The 12805-nt window shown below is 45.4% G+C and overlaps 1 protein-coding gene across 1 annotated transcript in view; it reads left to right on the plus strand.

Annotated features, from left to right (window-relative positions):
* Positions 1-2083, plus strand: part of Slco2a1 (solute carrier organic anion transporter family member 2A1) — a 77658-nt gene extending 75575 nt beyond the window's left edge. The window contains exon 14 of the mRNA XM_048417199.3: positions 40-2083. Coding sequence (XP_048273156.1) covers positions 40-160 — 121 coding nt within the window. The 3' untranslated portion in view covers positions 161-2083. The remainder of the gene's footprint in view (positions 1-39) is intronic.
* Positions 2084-12805: the final 10722 nt, after the last annotated feature.

Below are 12805 nucleotides of genomic sequence, written 5' to 3' on the forward strand. Positions count from 1 at the left end.
ACAGACTGAGCAGCCCTCCTCTCTCTTTCTGTCTCACAGGTACCTGGGCCTGCAGGTGGCCTACAAGGTCCTGGGCACACTGCTACTCTTCTTTATCAGCTGGAGGGTGAAGAAGAACAGGGAATACAGCCTGCAAGAGAATGCCTCGGGCCTCATCTGACCCTCAGTCATGGCTACCCCCGTTTCAGAGACTGGATCCTCCCCCTCCACACTAGCCTGTATTAACTGATGTTAACATGCCTTTTCCTTTTCTTTCTTCCTTCCTCCCTTTCTTCCTCCTTACCTCCCTCCCTCCCTCCTTCCCTTCTTCCCTCCCTTCCTTTATTATTAAGAAAGACAGTCCCGTTCCTCCTTTGTCTCAGCTGCTTCACCCTCCTAAAGTCTACTCAATGGTTCTTGAGGCCTTGTGCGCTGAACTGAATGAGCACCGAACTGGAGGGTCCAGTTTTCCAGACTCCTTGGAAGGGGTCACCACATAGGCAGTCTATCCTCAGCGCTGGGTCCTCCCACAAGGCACCCATGAGGCAGCCCCTGCTCTCACCAGCCTCTCAGGAATACTTACGAAGAGTGAGAATAGGGGTCTGTGTCTTCCGGGCCAGGCCAGCCAGCTCTGCTCTGACTCCACCCTGCCTGGAGCCAGAGTGAGAGGAAGAGGAGGAGGAGGTTGATTTCTTAACAAGGAGCTGGCTGCAGTCCCTTTCCACCTGGATTCAGTCTAGAGTGGAACCCACCAGGGGCTGGCTCCCTTAGTTTCCTCACTTTCTGCCCTCGAGGCTGATTTGAAAGCCACCATTTTGGGAAGTGCAGACCTCTCTCTATAACCTACACCCTGGTATCAGAGCAGGAGCTAAGGAACCAGAGGCCAGGTCATTTAAACACTGTTCGTAGGAACCTGAGGCCTCTCTACTCTCTGCCTTTCTGGGGTTCCATTTCAAACTGAGAAAGCCACAAGAAGACGACCTAGGAAGGGCCCAGTGTCCCACCCTCACAGTGGAGACCAGACCCTTCACATTCAGAGATACGAGAAGCCCTCCCCACCCTTCCCTGGAATCAGAAGAGTAGCCTCCCATGGACCCCACTGTCTGGACCTCAGCCCGTGTGCAGAGGAGTAAAGGGAGGCCATCTGAGATGCAGCCAGAGCAAGCAATGGAGCAGAGAGCACGTCACCTGTCACGGTGCTTGATGGCAAGCTGCAGCCCACAAAGAGAGCAGCCAGGTTGGCTTGCTTACAAACACGTCGTGTTCATTGACATTTTCTCCACTTCTTCTCACTACCTCTGGGTGGAGGTGGTCACCTTCTGTGGGCCTGGGCTGGAGGCCACTACTGCTATGCAAGAGAGGGGCAAAGGCAGAAGCCGAAGAAGGAAGGGTTTTACCAACGGCTCTGTTTATTGGCTGAGACAGTGCTTGGCAGTGATACTACACGGTTCTCTGAGAGAGCCCCTGTCAATCTTACCGCCATTCATACTAGGGCCTCCTCCCAGAGAGCAGTAGGTGAGCATCAGGGGCACACTCTTATGCTTGCCAAACATGTCGCATGCCCACTGATTGGCAGAGAAGATCCTGACATGACCATTCATGCCAATGAGGGCTCACAGACTGACTGTGCACCTGACCCTGTGTGAGAACGGAGAGCTGCCTCACCGCGTCCCTGAAGTAGCTAGGCAATTGCCGTTGCCGTATGTGACATTTAAGTGCCTTCCAGAAATGCCTTATATGGAGAGAAGTCAAAAGCTGTGTGTCAGTGTGGCCCAGCTGCTGTGACACTGAGGTCTTTGTGGAAGCCATCATTACTGACAGCATGCTTTCTGAAGTCACCAGGCTTATTTCCACACATCTGGCTTAGGAGGAGGCTGCACACAACCTCACGGGCCAGTTTCAGCATGTGCAAAGGTTCTGCTTGGAACCTGATCCTCTGCAACTAACCCTGGGCTTGCTCCCTGCAGTTTAACCAGATTCTGAAGGCATAGCCTCCAGCCAACTTCACGAACAATGAATGCCAATCTTTAGCTTCTGGAAAACTGGTTGTCCCCACAAGTCTTTATTCTATTATTTGCTATTAATATATTATAATTTTGTCATAGGTGTAAGTTGGTCATGAATTTGCGCTGTCATGTGTCTATCAGAGAACAGGCACAATGTGTACCTTCTGGACAACCTTCCACCTTCAGAGGCTGTAGTCAAGTGCCCTAGAGGCCATGTCACTCTCAAGCCATCTGCCTGGTGCTGACTAGGCCCCAGGTATTGCTTGCTGTTGTTTGTACCCCGGTCTTGCTTTCCATGAAGGTCAATGTCAAAAACCCATGAGAATGGGCTCTTGGGTGGCCCGATCACTGTTCCTGAGTTCGTATCCAGATGTGGGCTTGGTCACAAACAGCTATATCCATGAATACCATAGTCATAGTTGACCATTTACTATTATCTAGCAAATCTTGCCTCTCAAATGCCAAAGGGGCTCTAAGGATCTTACTTTCCCTTCAATTAGAGAACAAAGTGCCAGACACTTTGATTGTATTATGCTCAAGATTGCTGTTACAATTCAAGAACACCCTACACAAAGCCGGAGTCCGTGTATGGGACTGTACAAGGGGTTCAGAAAGTCCACTTTCCAGGCAGCTGGAGGTAGCCCTTGAACCCTGTGTGCTGGGTCACCTGTGCATTAGAGCCAAGTCTGGCCAAACTGACCATGAACATTAACCACCAAAGATACCTTTACATTTAAGCAGGCCATAGTAGACCTTTGATCCTTCTCCTTGTTTTGCCATGGAGCCTAGAAACCCTGTAGTCTGAATCAGGGCCAGGGTCCCCTTTCTGGACACAGCCACAACTATATCTTTCCCTGACACCCCCTCCCTCGAACCATTCAGCCTCACAAGGGAGGAACCAAAGACTCAGGAAATAAAGAGTCTGCAGTGATTCCCCGCCCCCCATCTTTTGACTCTTAGAAGAGAAGGCTATCTCTATCAAGTATTCTTCAGTCCAAAGTCCTCTGGCAGGATCCTCACCACAGTTCATGATGAAGGCCACACTAGTCTCAGGGTTCTACTTGAAAATGAAGAATCTTAGCTGGGCATGGTGGAAACATATCTTTAATCCCAGGACTTGGGAAGCAGGTGGATTTATGTGAGTTTAAGGCCAGCCTGCTCTACATAGTGAGTTCCAGGAAAGCCAGGTTCACATAGTGAGACCCTATCTCGATACATACATATGTATGTATATACATATATACATACACACATATATTGAGAGAGAGAGAGGTTGGTGTGTATGTGAGAGAGAGAGGTTGGTGTGTATGTTTGTGTTTGTGTGTGTGTGTGTGTGTGAGAGAGAGAGAGAGAGAGAGAGAGAGAGAGAGAGAAGTTGTGTGTGTGTGAGAGAGAGAGGTGGGGGTGAGGAATCTTTGTAAATTCAGGAGAAAAATCTCATCTTCTCAGCCATAGAACTAAACATTGGAGAAAAAATGTTCATCCTCTGCCCAGAGGGCCAAATTCGTTAACCTTTCATCAGTGATTAAATATGTAAACAGGTTCCAGGCAAGCCCTTGGCAAATCATTAATGAGAGAAAGACTTTCTCTCGTGACATGCCGTGCCCATTTATCAATCTCCACACCCATTCCCAGTCCTGTACTGTGGCCACAAAACACAGGGCTCTCTACCTAACTAAAGTCCCTGATCCCCAGGCACCTGCTACACTTTGATAACAATAATAAAATGTGCATAGATCATTACAGTTTGCCAAGCCATGAATTCATTTAACGAACTCCTCAGTTCCCTCAGAATAGACTTGGCTAGGCTTCAACAAGCCTCACTAGTCTCAGTCACATGACACAACACACATTTATCTCTTGTTTGCACAAAGCCCATGGCTTGTCTGGGTGACTCTCCTAGGGCAGTGGCTTCCAAGGGTGGCTTGGTACGCCAACTATTTGGACTTGAATTATCTCTGTTTCATCATCCACAATTAATGAGGCAGGGAAGAAAGCTAAGAAGGTCTCACCTTGGTAAGCAAGTGTTTTGGTCAAAAGGCACACAGAGTCTTTCTGTTCCCAGGCTCTTGGCCAGAGCTAGTCTCGTGGCATTGTCTAACTGTTGTACAGGTGACGAAATATAATCCTCCCTGCTCAGAGGAGAGGGAACAGATTTGGACAAGTGCTGGAATCTTCCACCATGAGGAGTGATTCTAGGTGAGCCAAGGTGCTCCCTGAGACCCTTCAACTGGCCTCACCAGGCTGTTGGAAGAAGAATGAGCCCAGCCAGGAGAAGTTTCCCAGGAAAGGAAGCATCCCCAGTGGGCCCCCAGAGATGAGAAGATGACATACAGTCAAAGCCAAGGTTGACTTAGTAAGGAAAGTGGGGAAGAAGGCAGGCTCAGAAGAGGCAGAGATCAAAGGCTGAGAGAGGAAGGGCCAGAAAAGGGATCTTTTAAGTTGATAGAGAGATCTAGACAAAGAATGGGAAGGCTGAGGAGCTAGAGGGAGGATAGCTGATTGAGAGTGCCCCAGGGGGAGGAGCTTATCTCCAAGGGAGGAGTCTCACCCAGAGCATCTCCCTGAAAGGTGAGGCCAGTGTGACAGTCACACCCCACAGATAGCTAAACGAGGCCCCTTCCAGCTGTCAATCATGCTTTATTTGTTTAGCAGCTGGTGTGTGCGAGGCCCTAACGTGACACATTCCTTGACGATGCTGGGAGCAAAGACCCAAGTGCTCTGAATTCAGCTGAGAAATCAGAGCAGGTGGTAGGGCTGATTCCAAGGGTCAAAGGTGTAGGCAGCGGGGACAACAAAGTTCTAAACAAAGGTAGGAAGGCCAGCAAACTTGGGCACATTCCGAGAACTCACTGGTCAGGGGCACCTGAGAAACAGAGAGGCCAGGAGAGAGGCCTCTAGGCTTAGCAGCAGCTCCATAGTGACCCTTCTGCGCTGGCTTAGACCAAGCTGTGAAAATTGATGCCAGCCCTATTCTCTACCCACTCAAAGCCTGGGGAATGACCTTAGAGGCCAGTCAACCAGTGCCAGGAGGGCATTCCTAGCTCAGAATGGTGCCAAGCTCAAAATATAGCCCCCGGGACTTGGGAGGGGACTGCTATACTCCAGAGAACAGAAAAGTCACCATCTTTAGCAGTCCCAGGTTACTCCCAGGGGAGCCTCCATCCTTTGCTGTCACCAGAGCTGACTTCCCCCAGCCCCGCCCCGCCTCCCCTCCTCCCGTCGCTCTCCACCCCTTTCTCCACGCCTTTCCTCCTATCTTCTCACTCTCCGGGTGGGAGCTGCAGCCCTAGGGGTGTAATTAGAAGCCAAAAAGACAGACTCACTGTACAGTGGGACAGCTAATTATAACAAGTCCTCTGTTCAGGTTCCTTATGTACCCCTAAAACCCTTCTCTTTGGGCTACGGGTCTCTCAGTGCATCACCTCAAATGTCCACAGCCCCCAAACCTCCGAGTGACCTCAGAGGATTCAGATAGGGACACGCATTATACTGAGTGTTCTTCCCCTTCACAAAGACCAGGTTACAGGGGACCGGCTCTCGAAAAGACAAGAGCACTCTCCCCTGAACTTGTTCTTGGAAAAAAGGCAATTGGAATTCCAGAAAGGCTCCAGAAGTCGGGAGAGGGTTAAAAGATTAGAGGCCGCCAGGCTCTCAGTGCGTTCTGCGCGAATTGTGAAGCGCAATTACCACACTGTTAAATGAAGGAAGCAAGTCTGGCTTCAGGGCAGAGGGCCGTGTCTCCACCTTGTTCTAGCAGCGTGAGCAGCGCTGCCGGTCCCGGCAGTCTCGGGAGGCCACCAGGGGGCACCGCTCAACTGGACCGTGATGAGGTAGCGCCACCCTGGGGTCACCGCAGCTAGCCTGCAGAGAAGGTGTTCCTGCACTAGAACTCGCTGCTAAGGGCACCCCTCAAAATCGCAGCCACACTGACAGTCCAGACTCCCCACCCAAGCACCCGAGGCCCTGTGAGCGAGTATGACTTCCCCAGGCCCTACGACAATATGGGCAGAGTGGTCTCATGGGACCCCTCTTCCCCAGGTGCTGTCAGTCTTCCTAGGGTTTCATAGGCTGCAGGATTCAGAGACTGCAGGACGCTCAGTGGGCTTCCACCTCTACCTTCTAGGTTTCCAGTATTTAGCACCTCTTGGGCCTCAGGAACGGGCCTCTGATAGAAAGCTGACCTAATTAAAGGCACTGCCCACCTCCAGAATACATCCCTGTGCCCCCTGTCACCTTCTAGGGCATTCTGGAAAGGACTGAGCTCCAGGGCCAGGGTCAGGGTGAATAAGACTAACGAAGCCCCTTGCTTGCTCCTTGGAAGCAAAAGCAGACATAGCCAGGAAAGCACACCCACTGGGCCCCTGCGATTGGCTGATCAATTTCAGGTGCTTGAAGGAGACCAAAGAGACACCTGCATCCTGATGCAAGGAAAACTGGATTCCCCACCTTTGGCCTCACATCTGCCATCCTTGACTTCCGCATGTCAACTAACGGCATTCCAACCTTAAGAAATTAGGCCAAAACTTACAAACAACGTGAAGACATATTTTAAATGCCTTTCCTGGAAACCACAATTAAAATTATTTCAAGTCCGCTAATTGTTCTGTGCGTTTTTATAAATGTATATGAGAACACAACCACCATTGTCATTTAGGTGTAGAACAGTGTGACTCTTAGAAACCATGCTGACATTCCTTTGTGTACAATCTACGCCCACTTTCCCACCTGTCCCCCTTCATTGAGGAGCTTTCTCTCACTATGGGTTAACCTAACTTATCTCAAAACGTCATATAAATGGTTTTATGCAATTCACTCTAAAGTTTTTGAGATTTATTGCTTGTAGGTGTGATTTTTCATTCTTTTTTTATTGTTATGTGGCACTCTGTTTGTTGAATACGCCATGATTTCTGCTTCTATTCATCAGGCTGTTTAGATGCCTTGCCATTTTTATTATCATGAATAAAATTCCTATGAAAATTTGTGTGTGAAGTTTTTGTGGACCTATGTTTTCATTTCTGTTGGGGAAATATCCAGAAGTAAAAACTGATAGATCATAGGCTAAGTATCTTTTTAGCATTATAATAAATTAACTCTTTCCAAAGTTGAATAATTTAACACTTCACTAGCAATGTAGAAGTCTTGAAAAACTTTGGTGTTTCAAAAAAAACCAGCTTTATTGATGTTTAATTGGCATGCAGTCATGTTTGCACATCCTCAGTGTTCTTTCAATTTGTTAGGATAAATGTATGCATTCGTATGACCACTGTGGTGTCCCACGTGGGCTTGTGTATTGAACACTTGCTCTCAGTTTGTAGCATTGTTTGGGGAGGTTGTGGAGAGATGCAGCTTGCTTGCTGGAAGAAGGTTGGGGCCAAGTTTGAGAGCTTGCGGCCTCGCCTCATTTCTACCCGCTTTCTTTCCACTTCTGTCTGCTATTAAAGATGTGATCACTAAGCATCCTGTTCCAGCTTCCATGACTCTCCCACCATAATGGACTTTTCCTGTGCACAGCGAAGTACACTTGCTTTTCGCTGAGCTTTATATCCTAAAAACTTTCTTTTTTGTAATTAATTGTCTTAGACTCTTCCGGAACTCAACCATCGTGGATGATCTGAGACATTCCGCAGAGCCCCTGTGGGTTCGTTTTCCTTCATCTTTTTTCCTTGCTGATCCTCAGATTACATTTTTATTGAGCTCTCTTCAAGTTTGTTGAGGTTTCTTCTGCATCCTATAAATACACACTTGTAGCCACCCAGATATATTTTAATTTTAGTTTCATGTTTCTCAGTTCTAAAAATACTATTTCTTTTTTCTTTTTCAGTCATTTCCATAATTTCTCTGCTAAAAGCCCTTATTTGCCAATTGAGATTGCATCTTCCTTTAGCTATAAGGTCTTTGAACTATTATAATAGCTACTTTAAACCGTCTGTCTGCTAAGTCAGACATCTGGATCATCTCACACCTTGGCTGCTTCCATTTCTGGACTTTGGCCACCCTTCCCTTTTTATTGCTAGTCTAGTGTACGCTGGACATTACGACGGATGTTTTGTAGAGATTTCAGAGTCCATTGTTGTCTTTCCTGCCTGGTTCTGAGATTGGTACACAAGGCCTTTTATATGAATGTGGAGGGAAAGCTCTGGTGTCCACTCTAACATCTTGAGACTTTGAGGTTGTATGAGACAAGGGACTGGGGAAATAGGTGGTGTTGGAGTCACCTTCTACCTATGAAAGGGAGCTTTCTTGGGTCTCTTACCCATCTTGTGTTTCTCAAGAGTATCCTAGGGACACCTATGAAGAATATTGTTAGGACTGCATGCATGATCCACCGGTGTCTGCAGTCCCTTAGGGTCTGTGACAACTAATTCTTCTAAACAGATATGTAGGTGTGCTAGTCCAAATTCGTCGTTTAGGAGCTTAGGCAAATATGAGCTGATCATTTTGCTTTGTTTGTGTTGCTTTGTTTGCCCAGCTAGATGTGAAGTCACACAGACACAGTCTCCCACTTTCTTGACGCCTTTGTAATCAGTGTCTGAAGGACACACAGTGTTGTGTCTTGATCACTTGTCTGGGTTTGCTGTTTATTGATTTTTTTTTCAGCTCTACATTTTTTCTGCTCCCCTCCCTGCCTCTCCCCTCCCCTTTAATCCTTTCCCAAGGTTCCCATGCTTCCAATTTACTCAAGAGATCTTGTCTTTTTCTACTTTCTATGTAGATTAGATCTATGTATGTCTCTCTTAGGGTCCTCATTATTGTCTAGGTTCTCTAGGATTGTGATTTGTGGGCTGGTTTTCTTTGCTTTATGTTTAAAAACTACTTATGAGTGAGTACATGTGATACTTGTCTTTCTGGGTCTGGGTTACCTCACTCAATACGATGTTCTATAGCTCCATCCATTTGTCTGCAAAATTTTATCTGTTGGGTAGAAATCAAAGACCTCAGCTATAGTCTCCTACACAGAGTAAAATAATAGTAACCATAAAATGATCGATCAGTTGAAACATATTGTCTTAGAGTTTCCATTGCTGTGATAAAACACTGGAACCAAAAACAACTTGATAAGGAAATGGTTTATATTCATCTTAAAATTCCTATCACAGTCCATCACTGAAGGAAGTCAAGGCAGAAATCCGGAGACAGGAGCTGATGCAGAGGCCACAGAGGGGTGCTACTTCCTGGCTTGCTCACCATGGCTTGCTCAGCCTGCTTCTTATAGCACCCAGGACCAGCTCAGGGGTGTGGAGGCACCCACAATGGGCTGGGCCATCCTAATTACACTATTTATAATGCTACCAGCACATCACAGGTAAACCTTGCAAACATTTTGTTGAGTAAAAACTGAAACATAGAGCACAAACCCAATGATTCCAAAACCAGACAAACAGTTAAAAAAAAAATAAAAGAGGTTAAATTTGGAGGAAACCATGTTAGTAGCTGGGAGGAGGAGGGAAGGGTGTTGGTTGTAGTGATGTCCCATTTCTTGACTTCATGGTGGCATGCTGTGCTGTCATAATTCATTCAGCTATGCACACTTACTTCTTGTACTTCTGGGCACTGGACTTTTCACTATAAAATATGATGATACCAGGCACACGCCTCAGTTGCACACTGTAATAATTGCCCCACTAACCCCAGGACTTAAACGAAGAATCATCTTTGAAGTCAAATTCATACCTAATATTTTCTACAGGTTTATTTAATTAGAGGTTTTGAGGGATTTCAGATTACAGTCAGCACTCATGGTTCTATTATATTAATAGCATGCTACAGACTGGAAAGAGATGCTTTGATGTTAAAATGTCCTGACCAGAAAGCATTCTCCACTGTGGAATTTGTGCAAATTTGTCTCTCCATGTATTAAGTTGTTTGAATGAGGGCTGAGATGACGGCTCTCCAAGGAACCTGCCTACTCTGAGATTCATTTTCCGTAGACATGGCCTCAAGCCAAAAGCCTGACTTTTTTCCTCAGTGAAATCTAAGAGAAAGGTGACATGCTTCCTTGCTTTCTCAGTCTGCAGTCAGAGAGAACAAACAAATTATGTGGGAAGAAATGGGACCATCGGTTGTAACACCAGGCATAATTTATAATAGCAGACTAGCCTGTGTTGCTCAAAACTAATTTGGAACTGAAAATATTGCAATTAGTAGGTTTTTAGCCCCAAACATCTTCATCTATTTGTTACTCTTTAGCAGAATGTAGTATTTATTAGATGAAAGCTTAATTATTGCTAGATGGCTTAATTTTATACTTGCAAGGTACTTATTCCAAAAACGTTTTTTGTTGTTGTTTTAAATAAAGTCTAGTCCTCTACCCACGAATTTGAAAGAAAGAATGAGAGAGAGAGAGAGAGAGAGAGAGAGAGAGAGAGAGAGAAACTCATTTAATATGCTCACCTATATCTCAGAGTTTAAAACTTGCAGGTTTTCTCGGCTTTTGACGGCGTTGCCGAGATGGTTGCTGCACCTGTGCACCCCTGGCTGTAGCGACACAAGGAAGACAGAGAAAGAAATACGCCCATCAGCCGCTGCTGTGAGGACCGTGAGTTGGGAAGCTACAAACCACTCTAGTGTTTATCTGAATCCAGGAATGTTACCTGCCAGGGTTAGGGGATCAGGTGTGGGAAGGGAGATGTGAAGATTGGTGTCTTCGGCTCAACAGGATCTGGGATAACCTGAGAGGCAAGTCTCTGAGCACAGCTGTGAGGGATCTTAACCCCTGTGCCAGTAAAGGATTATTGGTTAGATTAACTGGTGTGGGAAATTTCCACAAAGTGGGCAGCATCATTCCCTGGGGTTGGGTCCTGGCATTGTAAGAGAAACCCAGCTGAGCACAGCCTGCCCACCTCCTCCAGCTGGATCTACCACAGTTCCTTAACTGTCTTAAAATAAAATGCTGTGTTTTATTTTTAAATGAATCTGCTATAAATTCTTACCAAAAAAAAACCTCTCTTAAAGAGCAAAGTTTACCATTACTTTATCAGTATTGGGGTCAAACTCAGGACCTTGTGTCTCTGCCACTGAGCTACACGCGTGCCTTCCACACACGTGCACTTCCACACACATGTACTTCCACATACATGCCCTCTCACACACTCTTACATGTTTATCCACCAAAGATTCTCTGGCCAATCACAAGGCGAGAGGAAATGTAGCCAGGGATTCCTTGTCAGTGATTAGAGAACAAATTCCAGTCCTTAGCACAAAAATAGTTTGCAACTCCAGGTGAGCAGTCACAGCTTTTATAGAATGTGCCCTAGTAAGCACTCCTTTCTTGGGAATAAATATACAAAATAAAGCTAGTATTGTAAGTGTATTTTTCCAAAGCTTCAAGATGTGTGTGTGTGCGTGTGTGTGTGTGTGTGTGTGTGTGTGTGTGTGTGTGTGTGGTGGTGGTGGTGGCGGCGGCAGGGGCAGCAATGGTGGTGGTGTTTAAAATGCTTGAAATTGAACGTGGGGTCACATGCGTGCTAGGCAAGCACTATGACTGAGCTGGATTCCAAACCCAGCCCCACAAAGCCTCATATTAAGGACTAAAGTCCTTCTAGAATTAACCACGAAGCCTAGAGTTCAACTACAGAAGGTTAGAGCACTTGGGAAAGTAGATGGCTTCCGGGCTCTAACACGATAAAAAATAAGCAAATAATTAATATTCTCCCACTTTCTCTTTTATATAAAAAAACTCAGTTTGGGTTTGAAAAAAAGAAAAGAAAAGGAATGATCAGTATAAATTATTCACACACCGCAAAGAGGTTAAAACAGTTCAAAGCCACCACAATCAGCATCAGCATCATCCAGGCACTATTTTGTGTTCTAGAAAGGCTAGACAAACATAGTAAAACGTTTGTATGAATATGTGATTTCTTTCTATGCACTATTTGTAATAAGTTATTACATCTAACTACCTTTCTATTTTCAAATTTAAAAAGTAGTCAAAAGGAAAATGAAAGAATTATGAAATTTCAATTAGGTATTATTTGCTTCAAGACAATTTTGAAAAAGAAAACCCTTCACATCACAATAAGGAAGCTCTGGAGGGGAAGGCAGAGCTGAAAGGAGATGAAGATGTTCTGTTCTTGGCTAGAGCTGGGACCTGGAATGCACTCTCAGTGGGCTATGAATTGATCCCTGGGATTGGAGGTAGAAAACCACAGAGAGGTGCAGCTTCCTGTGAAGCTCTTGGATCACTAGGAGTGCACTCTCTTATACTCGTCTTATAGAGAAGACGAGTGCTCTCTCTTTCCCTGGCTCGCAATGTCAGCTGTTTCACTTCTCCACATGCTTCTGTCTTGCTGTGCTGTCTCAAAAACGGGTCTGAACACTAAAAACACAAGGCAGAATAAATCTTTTCTCCAGCATTTGTCTCGGGCATTTTGTTATAGTAACAGAAAGCTGAACTAATACACATTCCAAACTTCTTTCCTCTTTTTTTAATTTTTTTTTATTTTTATTTTTATTTTTTTAGTTTTTTGACACAGGGTTTCTCTGTTTCTCTGTGTAACAGCCCTAGCTGTCCGGGTACTTGCTCTGTAGACCAGTTTGACCTTGAACTCACAGAGGTCCGCCTGCCTCTGCCTCCCAAGTGCTGGGATTAAAGGCATGAACCACCACCGCCCAGCTTCCAAATTTCAATAGAGGTACTATTATTTGATCCTTCTATGAGTGATGAAGAAAGTAGATATACAATGTTTCTTTCTTATCTTCCCCTATTTATGTATTATAATGTTAACAGTCCAAAATAAATACTATTTACATTTTACTTTGTAACTATCATTTCAAAATATTTTATATTAATATTATTTGATAGTTAGATATTTTCAAGA

The sequence above is a fragment of the Myodes glareolus genome, chromosome 4 (assembly GCF_982192425.1).
Source record: "Myodes glareolus chromosome 4, mMyoGla1.1, whole genome shotgun sequence".
NCBI lineage: Eukaryota > Metazoa > Chordata > Mammalia > Rodentia > Cricetidae > Myodes > Myodes glareolus.